The following is a 16,959-nucleotide window of genomic DNA, read 5'->3' on the forward strand; positions in this document are numbered from 1 at the left end:
GGGCGTTCCGTTTTGGGCGTCATTTGGGGGCAGCGGAGCGGGAGCGTTTGAACGGTGGTGATGGACGGGAGCGGGGGGCTTCCGCTTCCGGGTGGGAGGTGAGGGGTGCAGGGTCACCATGGCGAGTAATGCCGCTAGCCTCAACGCTGTGCGGGAAACGATGGACGGTAGGTGGCCGAGGGCAGCAGCCGGGCTCCTGGTGCTGTTGTGGGATGTGGATGTGAGAGAAGCAGTACTGTCAGTAGTAGGAAACATTTCAGATTTATAAGCCGTGAGAAACGTGAGCAGTATGAGCAGAGATCAAGTATTCACTTCCTCTTCCAGTCTATGAGGAATCAAAGCTGGCAGGTTCAGGAGGTGTTTCTTAGCAATATGTGGTGTGGAACTCCAGTATTCCATTGAATGGCTATGCCAAAAGCTTATATGGATTTCAGGCAGAGTGGAAAGCTGCCAGGAAGTCCCTTGAGGTTGTTAACTATGAAGATTTTCTCTGGAAATGCCCTAATGAGGGACTATAGCCCAGTGAGAGTATTTGGGAGGGTATTGCTCTGTGTTTGTTATTTTTGCATGATCTTCCTTTGTATTATAGTTATGGCTACTGTTACATAAGGGTTCCTTAGCAAAGACTTAATGAGTTGAACTGATGTAAAGATTAGTGTTTCAGTCACTGATCTACTCACTCTGACCTGCTGCTGGAGGCAAGCAAGGCAGGATGACGTGGGGTATTGTGGTTGCTCTGATGCTTGAAGACGGTGAGACCATTCTGTGCAGGTGGGGAGAGACTTGTTTGGGAAGGACAGTGATTCTAAGTTATCCTGACTGTAGTTGACACCTACCCTCTCTCCACTTCTGAAGGAATGTTTTAGATGGAATGCATAATAATGCAGATTTAAAGACAAAGTAAGGCTTGAAAATAGCGATGGAAAGTGTACTAGCCTTCAAATTGAGGAGCCCAGGCTCCCTGTGTAACAATATGTGTATTTTATTTAGGGTAGACATTAACAATTTAATCTCTTCCTGCAGTCAGACATTTTTAGAAGAAAACAAATTTCCAATAACTTAAACATGCACTTGATTGTTAAAGATTTACTTAAACACTCTTCAAAATACCCCCATGTTTGAACTTTTACTGCACTCAGTAAATTGTTTTGGTTTTTTTACTGCTCAAAATAACATTAATCTCTTTACATTTCCATTATAAGATTATTTATGTAAAGTGCTTTGAAGTAACTGAAAATGTGAAGCACTGGTAACTGTGTCCATGTATTAGATTTTTCTTGATGAGGGCCCGTCATGAGTAGAAAAAATATTTGTAGGATAAGGTTTTTAGACTTTTTTAAATAGAACATGAAAATTGTGTTGCATCTTAACTTACTGCCTAAATAATAGGCACCTAATGGAAGTAAATGGGTTGCTATTGAAAAAAAAGTATTCATTTATGTCATTAGCAGTTTAGAAAAGTAAAATGCTTAATCTAGAATGTCAGATATAAATATTTAACAGCAGTTCTCTGCAGGATTGTTAAGAGCTCAGTTGTTTTTTTTTGTGGAGAAACTGCTACATCTCTGCCAAAGATGTACCTAAAGTTATTTTCTATTAGAAACTAATGACCACAACTCATACCGACATAGAAATTTGAAACTTATCTTTAGTTAGATTTACTGCTCTGCCTCTAAATATGTCACATGCTTAGTAAATTTTATGATGAACTTTAAATGGTTGGAGAAAGTAAGAATTGTTTATTTCTGGGAAGCTGTCAGTCATTTGTAGTTCAGTAGCTCTTAATGTTCAATGGCATTTTATTGCAAACACGTCTGTTTCTTACTGTTTTATCTGGCCACTGAAGAAGATTTTGTGGAGACAGGGGCTGCATGTGTGATATGTTTGGAATGGTTTGCTTTCAGACCAGTGAGGACAGAAAGCCTCATTGTGGAGAAGAAAGCTCTCCTTGTGGCTTGTAGTTAGGGCTTGGGTCTGACAAAAAAAGTTTCGTGTCTTAAACTTGTGTGTGTCTTTAATCCAGTCTACTTGTGTGGGCTTCAAGAGTATTATTGCACCTAGAGGTTTTTTCATAGCATCTGACATTTCCCTGTGGCTTCAGTGGAATTGACTGGATATATTAGGCCTTTAATGTCTTGGTTTGGGTAAATGTGACTCTGAAGGTGTGCTGCAGTATGTCTCTGGTATACCAAAGCAGAATATTTTCATAGCTGTCAATTGGACAGTAATCACTTGCCAGGCTGCTTTAACCTGGTGAGAAAGATTTGGGGAAGGTTTGATTACAGAAACTGTGTGAATAGCATCTGTACAAAATCAACCTGTATTGCTAGTGACTTGGGCTGAGGATAGAGGTTACTGTAGCAACCAGAATAAAACCTCAATGAGTTGAGTTGTTCTGTTACATATATAACAAACTGCTTATGAGAATGGAAGAAAAGGGGCCTTCCAGGGAAAGTTTGGAAGGGGAGAACAAGCTGTCTTTGTTCCCACACAAAACTGACTGTACTCTCCTCATCTCACACTGAAAAGCAGTGTTGCTCTTGATTCAGGTTACAGAAAAATTGAAAGTATTGCTTATCCTTAAACCACTTTAATGTTAGACCTAAACCCAGGTTTAGTTATGGAAGGAAGTGGCTAGAAAACTCCTGACATTCTCTGTAAAACCTTTAAAGAATGTGCTCTCGGTCCATTTTATTAGGACTTCATCAGTATCTGGAATTCAAAAGCTTGGATTATTCTTATAGTGTATATTTCACATAATTGGCAAGCATGTGAATTATTGAATTCTTCACTTACTAATTTTCAAGACCCATTATCCAGTACTAAGTTTTCTGAACCAGAAAAGCATAGTATTAGAAGCTGTGGCTTCTAGCTTAGCTGGAAGGCTGAATATGAATGCTGTTGTTGAGGTTCAAACTGCAAGAGCTTTTGATAACTGTCATGTTCACAGACTCTACAGTACAAATTAAATGTTGATGAATAATATTTTCAATCATTGAAATTCCATAGTCCATAGGGACTAAAGTGCTTATTTTTTTCTGTTGCAGTTCTGTTTGAGATTTCAAGAATATTAAACACTGGCTTGGATATGGAGACCTTGTCTATTTGTGTGCGGCTTTGTGAGCAGGGAATAAATCCAGAAGCATTATCATCTGTTATTAAAGAACTGCGTAAGGCTACAGAAGCTTTGAAGGTAATGCTTTTGCTTAAAAAGCGTGTAAGTTTGAGATGTGTGTTCAACTTGCTATACTTCAGTTTGTAAACTGTATTTTAAGATATGACTTACTATTAAATCAAGGAGAACAACTGTTGCGTGAGATTCATCCATTCCTGGAGCTATTTTTAAAATGCGTAGATGTAGTGTTTAATGGCATAGTTTAGTGGTGGACTTTGTAGTCCTCAGCTAACGATTGGACTTGATGATCTCAAAGGTCTTTTCCAACGTAAATGATTCTATGAATGGAGCATGAAGCAAGAAATCGTATGAAGAAAATCTTTTAAGAAATAATTAGATTAACTCTTTTGACGGAAAAAAAAAAACCAAAACAACCCAACAACCCCCCCCAGATTTTTATTCTGGATGTTTATAGCCACCATTTGCCCCCTTACCCACATCATATCACAAATAGGCTGCTACTTTCTCCTTTAATCTGTATCGCCTCATTTCCACAACCTCAGGCCTAATAGTATGCAGCAGCACTTGTAAAAAAGTGCATGCAGCTTGTTGATGTGGTCTTCGCATATTGCTTTTACCACATTAACCTGTGCTTTGAATCTCTTGAAAGACAAACAAGAGCAGATTTCATGTTATGTATACATATAGAGCTTTTCATAATTTAACATTTACCTTTTTGGCTAGTAGAGAGGGTAACTGCTTTAAAAAAAATACATCCTCACTTGGCTCGTAAAGGATTTTAGTTCTTTACTGTCTATCTAAACATCATGACTTTTTTCCCCCTGTTTCTTACGTTTCTTTCTTGGGAGGCGAGGTGGGGGGGGGAACCCATATCTAGCCTGCCTATCTCTGGTCTGGAAGACTGCGTTCTGATTCTTAGAAAATTCAGTTTACAGATTTTTGACTAAATGGATGCTAGCCAGAGCTATTTTTCACCAGTCTTCAAATTTTTTACTTCATTTTTAACATTTTTCTATACTCATGCATATTTTGTATTTGTGTACATGCTTAAATGTATGCATACATACATGTTTAACTGTGTAGATAAGTAATTGAGGGCTGTTTTACTACTACTTTTGCTTTTACTGGTTTATCATTCCTGTTGCTATCCTTTGTGCCCGTTTGTCCCATAACTGCCTTTTAAGCCAATCTACCAATGTCAGTCTAACAACTATACCTTGTTTGCTGGGTTGAGTTACTCAATAATAAAATACTTACTCATGACCTTAGTCAAATAATTGGCAGTGAGTTATACAGTTATGATCAGTGTCATTCTAAGTTTTATGTCTAATTTATCTGTATCAGTGGGAGTAATAATTACTATAAATGGTATAAAGTTATAATTACTATAAATGGTATAAAGTAAACTCCAAAGGAAAAAAAATATACTCACTTGAGCACTTCTTGAAAGCATTAGGGTAAAATGTACAGGTTACAAGCTGCTTAGACGCAGGATACACAATTTAACACAAGCAAACAGTAATGGCTGTGTTAATAAAGGCTAATGGCAGTTGACAGTATTATTTTTAAAAAAAACCACAACCCAGAAGTATTCATTAAAGAACAATGCTGCACATCTTACACATTTTTTGTATTGTTTTTATTGAAGTAGTTTATTTAGACTTCAGGTAAATTAAAATAGTTGCAAGAAAAGATTAAATTTAATCTACATGGTGTCTACTTTTGGTGACTTGCAGTAAATGTTTTTTTCTGTTTCAAGGCTGCTGAAAATATGACAGGCTGACATGGGAGAAGATTTCTGTGTGAGAAAATGCCAAGTTAATTTTAACAAGCCTTGAAGATTGCTACTACTCAGAAAAAAGTTAAATAAGTGTGCGTGCAACGATGTAAGAATATCTATGTAATCTTCTTGGAAAGGATGTATAGACTAGTTTCTATAAAATTATTGGTGAACTTTATTACATGGTATTTTTGTGAACTATTTGTGAATATAGTGCAATTGCTCATCTTTGGTATCCAGTATTTTTTAAACTGTCAGCTACTGTACACTTGCTGAACTTACTAGTTTGCAGCAATTAATATTGTTATAATAGTATAGCTTGTTATTGCATCCTTTAGAAGTGTTAATATATCCTTGTTTTTATCTCTTCGAAAACTAAATGTACAATTTTAGTTTTGCTTTATGGACCAGATAGGAATGAAGGCTATTTGAACTTTCTTTTAGAGTAAGGGTACTGACTTAAGTCTCACTCTAAAAGTAAGAAATAAAGCACTTTTGATAATGTGGGTAGTGAATTGCCCTTTTGATTGCAATTGCTGGAAAAAAGTGTTTCTTTAACTTGGATAACAAAGGAATTTCACTTATCCATGCAGAAATGTATGTGAATTTAAATTATGGATTATATGGAATATTTTATGGAGTTCAGATGCTACATTTGTTCTGACTACTAGACCTAAAAATACTAAGGCTATATTGTTACTACCTAGTCAAAGCATATATGAGAAGCATCAGTTTTGGTTTATAGGAATCAATGAGTCTTAAACAGTGATTTGGTATAGGAATGCCTTCTTGTTCAGCACTAGGAATCTTCACTGATGCCAAAACAAGTGTTTATAGTATATACAGTAAACTGTTTATCATGTTACTTTCCAGTAAATGTCCTTGCATCCAGGAATTCTACTTCATTTGAAAATGGTTTCTTTTGTATTCTTTGTCTGCTCTTTAAGCTTTTTTGGGTGTGTTTTTTTTGTTAGCATGGTGGTGTGGTTTAACCCCAGCCAGTAGTTAAGTACCATACAGCTACTGGCTCACTCCCCCCTCCTCCAGAGGGATGGGGAGGAGAATCAGAAAGGAATGTAAAACTCAAGGGTTGAGATTAGAACAATTTCGTAATTGAAATAAAAATGCAAGAACAATAAGATATAATGAAAAGGGGGGACAGGAGGAGAGGAATGAAATCCAAAGGTAAGGGAGAAAAGAAAACAAATGATGCACAATACCATTGCTCACCATCTGCTGACCAATACCCAGCCAGCCCCTGAGCAGCTATTGGCAGGCCCTGGCCAACCCCCCCAGTTTATATACTGAGCGTTATGTGCCATGGTATGGCATACCTCTTTGGCTAGTTCAGGTCAGCTGTCCTGGTTGTGTCCCTTACCAATTTCTTGTGCCCCTCTAGCCTTCTTGCTGGCAAAGCCTAAGAAACTAAAAAGTCCTTGATTTGGTATAAACATTAGCTAGCTACAACTAAAAAACATCAGTGTGTTGTCAAAACACAGCACTGTACCAGCTAAGAAAATTAACTCTATCCCAACTGAAGTCAGGACCCATGGTTTCAAAGTGTGGTGTTAATGGGACCTAAAGAAACCTCCAAGGTTAACAGGGTAGAGCACATTTGCAAATGAACTTCAGATCTTAGTTAAGCCAAACTTAACTTCGCTCAGAGGAAAAAAGTTCTACTTTAAGAATTTGCGTTGTGTGTGCTCTAGGTCGTAGCTCTACAAAAAGCAGTCAAGGAAGCTGAATACTTCATACTGCTGGCAAAGAAAACAGAAAAATATAAATACTATGCTAAACTACTTGCCATTATTTCCAGTTAGCCCGGCCAAAAAATTATTCCAGAAGGATGCAGTGAAAACTTCTAGATAACCAAGCTGGGGGATTGTTAATTGGTATTATTTTGCTCACTCATTAATGCTTAAATCCTTTGTAAACTAGTATTGTAATTTCAGATATCACTTCTGAATACTGGCTGTAATGTTTTAAAAACATTAAAGTATCCTTAGCATGAAGATACCAATAATTAAAATTATCCTAGGAAATCTGAACAGTCAGTGAAACATGGAAACACTAAGTCACATCAAGACAAATTAGCTATTAGCTCTTTTATTTAATTCTACTAGGCTCAGTGCTAACTGTCAAAAATGAGAAGACTGGAGAGCATTCTTCCTGTTTTCAGCACTCTCACTTGTGAAACTTGAAACTCAAGCATTTCTTTAAACTATAGCAAATGTGCCCAGAATAATTATGAAATCATTACAGTACATGTTTCTGCTCACGCTTTTCCTTTTTCTCTATTGCCAGGTCTTTGGGCAATACAGGAATTCTGATAACTTTCCTTGAATGTTACTCTATTGATTAATTTTCATTTATGTACTTCCAGGGTCTCTTCTGGCTTAGCTTGATTTCAGTTTTGGTTCTATGTCCCTGAAATGCTTAAAACTGGTTTGGAAATGCAATATGAGAACAATTTATACATAAATTCTTCCTCCAGTAAGTTGCACCTACCATTTTACCTACGTTTATCAATAAGCTTGCTGGTTTTATGCATCTAGACACTTGCTGTTAGGCCATTTATTGTGTAGAATTACAGAAGCAGGGCATGTTTTTGACCTTCAAAACCCCCATTTAAGATATAGAAAAATGCATCATTTTCATTACTATATGTTACTAAATGATAGCATTGGTTATACTTGATAGTTCATATTTACAAAATGAAATGCAAACCCTAAGGTTGAATATTTAACATATTTGGGCTGAAAACAGGGAAGACATTTTTCTTTAAATGGGCATATCTGTGATTACCTAGAAACTCTATATACTTTTCCTCAGTGTACTTTGCAAAGTTTCTTTCAAATACCACGTGGAACAAATTTGCTCAGGAATTGATGTAGCAAACTCCTGATCACTTTTTATTTGGGGTACTATCCAGAACAAATACAAGAAATATTTTTTTCTTCCTCCTGGTTAGAAAAAAAAGAAGAAAATCCTGTTAGTAGGAAATTTCACACTGGAAAAGTTTCTGTGTTGAGAAATAAGTATATCACTTTATTAGCACCCCCACTATGTGAACATGAGTGCTCAGACTTGGCACTGATGGCTGAGAAGCCTTGGCTGCATTTGTTACGCATTTAACAAGGAAGCCAAGCAAACAGCACGTGCTTTACCTCTGGGCTCCTTACTTACACCTCTTGGAACTCTTGAAAAGGTAAACACAGGAATAGCTGTACAGGTCCTGACTAAAGTTTTTTCTAACACAATAGACTCTTGTAGTCAAAAGCAGCTGTCTGAGGAAGGATAAGAACAATGCAAGCACATTTGGTTCTTTTCCTTCTGTTTTCTCCGAGCTTCCCAGTGTCTTCTATTCCAGGCTTTCCTGAACATCATATGGTTTGTCTATTTAGTAATCCCTAATGTTTCTTTTTACAGTCCTTGTCCAGTTTCCCTTGGACTATATGCGCTTCCTGAATTGCCACTTGTTTGTTCATTTTGAACCTGATTTTTACTAGCTTAATTTAATATTCTCTGCATAGTAAACTTTTACCTACCATGCTTGTGCCGGTCATGGTTCTGCAGATACATAGCATTCACCTTTTAAATTTCTTCCTCGGTACTGAAATGCATTAGTTAAAATATTTCTTGACTGATCAAAGGCATGGAATAGCTTCTGTATTTATGGTCCTTTGAAACTTTTCTGGGTATCGTTATTTTCTGAGAAGGGAACCAAAACTGCATGCAACATTAGCCATGTAGTTAAGTACTGTCCTGTTTGTTTATTGTTCTTTATCCATGTCCTAGTAATTCCTAATAGTTGACTTGCTTTTTTAATTTGAACTCAGCACTGAGCTGTTTTCATGGCATTATTTATTGTAACTGCAGGATCTCACTCTTGAGTGGTAATGCAAACTCAGAGGCTATTGTTTCATATGTGAAACTACGTCTGTTTATCTCCATATGTATAATCTTTTTATTTATCTGCGCTGAATTGCATCTGCTATCTTACATCCTAATCAGTCTTACATGTCATTCTGCAGTTTTCCACAGTTTGCCCGTAGTCTTACTACCCTCACTAACTTTATAATTGGCAAATTTTGTCACTTTGTCCCTTTTTTGAGGTTAATTATGAATAGGTCAAGCAGCACGTGACCTAGCAAAGGCTCTGCAGAGTGCCACTGGTGACCTATGGCAGGAACTGACTGTTTATTTCCATTTCTTTTCAGTGATTGGGAACAAAATGCAGTCCTGCCTACCATTACAGTTTCTCATTCTTAGACTAAGTATCTTTAGTGGCACATGTAGCACAGCTGTGAGGGCTGTAAATCCAGTCCTGCAGAGAGCATGGCATTCTAGGTAACTCTCAGGATCCCTGACATTTGTAATTGTGTAATTACATTTTAGAAGTATAAACCGAATCAAGAAAATAACTTTACAGGAGATTGTAGAGTATTAGCAAAGAAGACAAACACATGTCCTGAAGACTCCATCTTAACATTAAGCAGGTTTTGTTTCTTAGGCAATTATGTTAACCAAAAAATCTGTTAACAGCAACAAAAGAAAGCTGGATAATGATCAGGCCAAGACACTTGACCTAATAGATCTGTATCCATGAAAAGTGCATGTATATTTGCCAGCTAATGTTCTTTCCCACTTGGGGGTCACCAGCTGAGCAAATACTGGTTCAGTACTAGACTCACTTTTTGATTCAATCAACTAGTTCCATCTGAGATGAACTTGAAAGCTGTTGCGGGCACACTTTACTCCAGGGACTGCTCCCAGCAGGCTGCAGCAAGCTGGGTCCTTCCATTCTTCCCCAACACTGTTTCACCTTCAGACACTCCCATCTACTTGTGCATGTTTATCATTTCATGCTATAGAAACCCTGTAGCCCTCATTATTTGAATATACTTTAAATTAAAAGATAAAGCACACCCCCCCCCCCCCCAAAAAAAAGACTATAGCCTAAGAATCAGCAGTGACCTATGACAAACCACTATGTAGCATGGCTGTAGATGACCTGCTTTAGAGAGCTAACTGAACAGTGGGGCTTTACATTAACTATGCATGATCTGAGCTAGGAACTTAGGCATGCCTTTAGTAGTGGAGATTTGCTCTTTGAACCACAAGTATTACTTTTAATTAGTTTTGAAGACAGAATTCCAAAGAATGAAAGGTATGCCAGAGTAATTTCAACCTTTAAAGGAGCAAGTGGATAACAGAATTGAAGACCGATCACCTAGCATCAGCACTAGCAAACAGTGAACTGGTGAACTTGGGGTTTTATCAGCAAAGAATGAAAAACAAAACAAAACAAAAAACCGAAACTGAGTTCCATTTGAACATTGTTTGGTGGAAATGTCACTGGGCTATTTTTTTTTATTATTTATGGGTTTACAAATAAGATGTTGATGTAGTATCCTATTTATGCAGGACAATTTTCTTTTAAAACACATCATTGGCATCATTCAGTAAAAACACAAATTTTTTTACTGGCGTTACCTGTTTTTCTGTCTTGTTATATTGGGAGTGAGATCTGAAAAAAAATAAAAATTCAACCTTTAAAAATGTAAAAACCAAAGTCTCAGTTCTTGAAAAATGGTAAATTGAGGATTTTTGAAGCATCATAAGCATCTACTTTACTGTGAGGATTTCTTGAAGCTGTAGGAAGTCCCTGTTAGATACAGAAAATAGGTTTATCAAGTAGAAATAGTGAAGTAAAACCACAGTGCTGTCTGATTACTGCTTCCAGTCCCAGTGTTTATACTTTGAGAAAGCTGTAGAGACACAAGGATAATTTAAATGAAAACCATGAAACTGTTTTGGGTCCAGAGAACAAGCCTGATGAGATCTGAAAGATGTCAGGAATGTGAAGGTTCTCAGAGAGAAGTTAAGAAGAGACAATGACTGTGGGCATGCCCTTGAACATGGAAGGAGGTCTTGTGGCTACATCTTTTTAACTTGACAGAGAAAACATACCAGATCCAGTACCTGATATTAGACAAATCATACCTTAAAAATAAGGTGCAACTTCCCAGGAATGAAGGTAAGTAAACTTTGACGTGGCATACTAGGGAAATGGCAAACTAGCTACTGATTAATGTTGTTAAAATTAAATTAAGAATACTTCTAAAAGACATTGTTTAATTCAGTGCCTGGGGAAGAGCCGACAGTGTCTCTCTGCGGGGCATTGGGCACACTGGCTGTAGCAGTTCCTTCTGACTGCAGAGTCCCTGAAGGGCAGTGTAAAACTGCTCTAAGTAAAAGTAGCGTGAAGAAAATTAGCGATATTTAGGATGGATATCAGTGAGGTTTCTGTCAGCAAGACAAACGGAAGCCTGGTTTCCAAGACATTTAAACGTTACCTGATAAAAAAATCCCAAACACCACAATTACTGATTATCTGAGCTGGCAATCTGGAATATATTTGGTGTATGCACTTTTTATTATTACTTTACAAATATTCCTATTTTCTGACCTCTGATTCTTACATGTAAGCAGAGACCACCTCATGAAAACAGATCTCTGAAGGAGCTCAGCGGTGTCATTACACGGGCAGGTGGGAGCGGAGCGCCTGGAATTTAACTTTCAGTGAAGGAGACGGGAGATGCAGGAGTGGGGGGTGGCTCATGGCTTCCCCAGGGAGCCGCTGGCAGGACTCCCAGGCAGGGAGGGGGGACACAGGGTTGTGAAGAGGCTGAGGGACAGCCAGCTTGATTTTATGAAATCATTTTGTTTGCATGCCAGATGCAAAATTGATGCTTGAATATACCAACAGGTAAGATCATCTTCCTATTTAATGGACAAGAGATACAGGAAAAAGAGAGACTAGGGCTAACAGGTGGCCATATTGCCCTACTCCCCACCCACAGGTTCAGTCCCTTAACAACAGACTTTTTCAGTTAGGTGGGATCTTAAACACCCTGAACAGCGCTGCAGCTGTGCCAGGGTACTGCACAGGCCAGGGTATGTGGGGGGCCCCCCGAGGTCCATCAGGGCAAGGCCTGGCAGCCCGGGCCTGTGCCACTGCCCCAGCCAGGCCCAGTAAGGGGAACTGGGGTCAGATGTAAGCCTGAGGTGGCAATGTTAAAACATTTCGGACTGTTGGTTTTTTGGCCTTGAAGCTGGTAGCTTCACCCCCTGCCATCACTGCTCATTGGTGCAGCTTGTGAAGATGCTGCTCAAAGGAGTTAAGTTGTCACTGTTGCTCCATCCCATCAGCTACCTCTCCATCCCACTTCCCTGGGCCCACAGGAACGCTCCTTGTGACATTTCTTCTTGCCTTCTTGCAAAGCTGCTTGGTACACCCTCTGGTTTTGTTCTCAAGCCAGTTTATAAGGGCAGATGGTTGTGAGCAAGATGAATTATAACTTTAGGAGGGGACAGCTAACCAGGGACAGACAAATAGTTCCATTCCTGTGACCAGCAAACTTGTGTTGAACTCAAAGTGTAAGGTGAGCAGCAGGTGGTTATTTACTATCTGTGATTTACAGCTGTGGAAAACCCAGGTTGTTGCAATAATACGCACCTTTCACATAAAGGTCAAGACCTTATGAGATACAAACGCTGCGAGAACAATGTTAAGGAAGAATATTAATCACTTGCAAATATAGCACTCTGGAATCCATATATTTAATGAGGGATTTAAAGGAGAATCATACACTGGTCTTACACACTTTGAAGATACAAAAATACCTGGACAAACATTGCCTAGGACATATAAAAAGAAACCTTGCTATTCTCTTAGGGAGAATTCAAGATACAGCTTGAATTCGGTAGGTTATTGTGTATACAGGGATGCAGGCTGAAGTAAAATTCAGACTCTTCAGATCAAGCACTTCTCTAATTCAAAACTGAATGTTTTGTTTAGCTTGACTGTTCTGGTGAAACCAATTGCAGGTATAGGAACAACTCAGCAAGGTAAGGTACGTGCACAGCTATGTATTCCTATGTGCTGTGAAAATTGCACTCACACTGAAGGCAGAAAAATATCTAGCTGGTAATCTGGCTTGTATTTTTAGCATGGTATCTCAGACTATGCATTTCACTGTTAAGAACGGCTTCAGTAATAAATCTGCCAGTCTTTGTCAATCAATGGCTGTCTGTCTGCTCTGGTGAGATGACTTTGCAGTAACTGTTCCATTTTTAGACATGTTGGGTCAAATTCAGCATTGACTTGCACACTGTGAAGTTTTATTGAAGTTAGTGAAATAGCAATACAGGACATGAACCAACAGTGGATATGGGCATTGTTTGTCTTAACTGTGACCAAACGGAGGATATAAAGACATGATTTTGGCTGGGCAGATCCTTTCACTTTCCCATGGGAGGGCACTCTAGTTAAAACAGGTTATTTTTCTTCATCAAAATATTAAAAAATAACAATAATTAAAAAAATGAAAATAACTTTACTAAAGCTCCAAATATTTTTATTCAGTATAGTGTTATCATAATTTGCCATTCTGCATCTTGTGCTCCCATTTCTCTTCTGTGAGCTGGGTTTTATGCCACAATTCACTGTTTTCCTCTCTCCACTCCCCTCAATTTTAATTCTGTCATTAGGGGGGGTCAGGCTTCGATGTTTTCTAATTTTTCAGCACTCATTTCTACAGTATTTCCCCAAGATAATAAGGCACTATTCAATAAAGAATTTTCTTGGCAACTTGTTTTTCTCCTGGAAACAGTTTTGATGGAAATACTTTGATTGGTCCTAATGTGTGCACAACTATCAGAGAGACTGGAATCACGCGATATTCTGCATACCCAAATTGGCTCCAAGTCCTGGTGCACAACTTGTATATTTATGTATCCCTAAAATACATTTAGAATGTTATAATATGCAGTGGAGGTATCCAGTGCATTAGCTTATGTATGCCAGTATTGTGTGTAGAGATATTACATCAATATCAGGGATATCCTTCATTCTTCTAAAATACAATTTCTATTTCCTTTTTATTAATGCTGTCCTGTGCTGTGTCAAACAATAGGTATCCAAGTCCCATTTGGCATCTGTTTACAGGTTTAGGTTTGCCAAAAGAATTTCTAGGAAAAAATCTCAGACAGAATTAAACCCAGAGCTTTAGCCCGTTTTCAACATATTTGTCTTTTTCTACCCTAGCTTCTGTGATAATCAGCTGACACAAGCCGATTTGTATTACAGACCTTTGTATCCACAATGGCAACGGTTTTGTCTGTAAGGCAATTAAAGTTTGTTGTTTAAGAATTTTATGAGAAGGGTAGTTTTATCCTTCATGCTTTTCATGTTTGCTTCTGTAATTATTTTTTTTTTAAGAACTTCCAATGCTTGTTAAAACAAAGCGGGAGGATAAAGATTACTGAAAACTATTGCATATTCCACTAGGTGGCAGACAAACATTTGCAACCACTGCTGCAGCTTTGTAAAAAACCCCTTTGTTTTGCATGGAAACTAACAATTTTTTAAAAACAATTTGAAACTACAAGGAAGAATAAAAAAGTGTGATGGCATGACTTTGGCTCACAAAAGAGAGAACTGAGATTTAAGCACTAAACATTTTGTATTTTATGCATTTTTTACTCAAGTGGGATATACCAGTAGTAAAACAGCCACAACAGAGAGAGTTTTCAGCGTAGCCCATCTGCAGTGGCAAATTTTTCCTTGCATTCAGAGTAATAAAATGGACAAAAACTGTCTTAGAAACTGCACTGAAGGACATCCTACAACCCTCTGTACTTCATAGACACTTTAGCTTTTCCCGTTTGGTGTTTATGTACTTTCTGGCAGTTAGTCAGCAATATACAGTGTTTAAGACAATCAGGCACAGTTGAGATCTGGGTGTCACATAGACTTACTGTAATGGAGGAAGATAGGCCTCCCTGGTGAGGATATACCTATGAATGTACCAATACCATAGTAGCATTGCAGTTTACAATAAATTCCAAATAAATAGACACATTTATTAGATATGGTAGCTTAGGTAGGAATTAAGACAACTCCTACCATTTCCAGTAGTGAAAAGAGAAAGTAGAGGCAGGATGAATTCTGCCCCCTGCCCTCTGTCCAGGAGCCCATTTCTGCCCACCAAATATGGTTCTTGTCTGTGGTCTCCAAAATTAGAGGGGATTGGAAGAAGGATGGAAATTTCCTACGGTCGAGCATTTAAGGGAGCGGGAAGGAATTGTGATGAATCTTCAGCCTCTTTGCTATAGATAATGATCTCTCAGGGACAAGTGATATCTCCCAGCATAATCAGATTAGGTTATCAAGGGTTAATCAGTGAAAAGAAAGTTGTCCCTATCCCTGTCTCCATCATCCCCTCAGTTCACCCACTAAGCCATTCCCCAAATATTTAATAAAATTGTAATTTTATACTTTAGGGTGGTGTTTCTTATTGAAAAAACCTAGATTATTTCAACTATTCTTAAACCTCTTTTTTCTCTGCAATCAGTCAGGAGAGGCAAGCTCTCAGTGGAGAGGGACAAATTGGAGCACTAAAGTTGTTCTTCATCTCTGAATTGCTCTGTAAAGGAAACTCTCTATTGACTGAAGAGGTAACCCAAGGAGACTAGTATCCTGAGGCTAAGATTAGTCTTTGCAAATATTCCCATTAGATCATCTACTCTGACTTCCTGTATTTCACAAGCCTTTGAATTTCACCCAACAGCCTCTCTATTGAATTCAATAACTTGTGTTTAGATAAAGCATATCCAAAAAGACATTTATTCTTGAGTTGAAGACATTAATAGAGATAGTGTATCCACTGTTTCCTTTGTTGGTTTGTTCCATAGTTAATCATCTCCACTATTAAACTTTGTCTGCCTTATTACTTGTTTTAATTTATCTGGCTTGAGCTCAGTACACAGCTGCTTGTTATGCTTTTTCCTTCTTAACTTAAGAACCCTTTAGTCTGTAGGATTTTCTCCTGAGGGAGCTATTATAAGCAAGTCACCACTCTATCTTCTTTTTGATAAGCTGAAAGGATTTTCCTTTATGTAAAGTATTTTTCTTCTTTCCAGTCCTCTTTCTGGTCTTCTCTGCAGCCTGTGGGGTTTTTGCCTTCCCTTCTGTCTGATAGCAATCTCACCTGTGCTCTCTCCATGTGTGGAGATAAGATCTGTCTACCCTACTAACTGTTTTGCTCCAGTATCACAGTCATGGTTCCCTTTGAATTATGCTTTCTCAGCAATCCCTTAAGTCCTTTCTGGAGTTACTGTTTGGCAGAACATGGTCCTCCGCTTTTCCAGTATGGCCCACCTTCTTCCCAATTGTTTAGCATTTCACGTGCCTGTATTAAAATGGATTTCATTTGAATTTGTGCGCCTTACTGAACAGCTCAAAATCCCTCTTTTCTCTCTGTCTTGTCTTTACATTTACAACTCTGCCAGCTTTTGTATAATCTACAAACCCTATCAACAGCAAGATTTTCATTTAGTTGCAGGTTATCAATGACAAAGAGTTCAAGCGCTGAACCTTGCAGCACCCTGCTAAAAGCAGGTTGTGTGCTCCTGCTTATGTGTGCTTTTGCGTTATATAATACGGCCATAGCATGTGCTTATGTATATGTCCTGTCCTTATTTAAATTAAGTCTCAACGATGTCTGTGCTTTTGGAAACTGAAGTTTGGAAGATTTAGCCTTTTCTGAATCCTGTGACAGGAGTTTCTGCTGAGGTTGTTTAGGCCACACACAAAAAAAACCCCAACAAAAAACCCCACCACAAAACCAAAAAAAAATACCCCCAAAACCCCAAAACCAAAAGGCTGCTAGGCTTTCCAAAGTCAGAACGCCCCACAAAGGTCCAAAAGTATGCTGTTACAGATAGAGTCGTGGCTTTTCTATAAACTGAATTAATAATCCCATCAAAGATTGATGTAAACTCCATTTAAGAAGACATATTTTCTACAAAACCATGTTGACCATTGTTAATTACATTCATTCCTTTAATTTTGTATTGAATTCCACATCAGCTTATTAGCTTTTCCATTGATTTTCCCTGCGGTTTTTGTGAAGCTTACTTAAGTTACCTGGGTCATCACAGTTGCCCTTTCAAAAGAATAGTACAATATTAGTGC

General features: G+C 38.1%; 1 protein-coding gene across 1 annotated transcript; it reads left to right on the plus strand.

The window, feature by feature from the left end:
• The first annotated feature begins 16 nt into the window (after window positions 1–16).
• On the plus strand, window positions 17–5,807 carry MZT1 (mitotic spindle organizing protein 1). Its single transcript, XM_005233461.4, has 3 exons — window positions 17–167; window positions 3,048–3,193; window positions 4,896–5,807. The coding sequence occupies exons 1-3, from the start codon at window positions 119–121 to the stop codon at window positions 4,917–4,919; spliced, it is 219 nt and encodes a 72-aa protein (XP_005233518.1). The 5' UTR covers window positions 17–118; the 3' UTR covers window positions 4,920–5,807.
• Window positions 5,808–16,959: the final 11,152 nt, after the last annotated feature.

Source organism: Falco peregrinus, chromosome 4, assembly GCF_023634155.1.
Source record: "Falco peregrinus isolate bFalPer1 chromosome 4, bFalPer1.pri, whole genome shotgun sequence".
In the NCBI taxonomy this organism is placed as follows: Eukaryota; Metazoa; Chordata; class Aves; order Falconiformes; family Falconidae; genus Falco; species Falco peregrinus.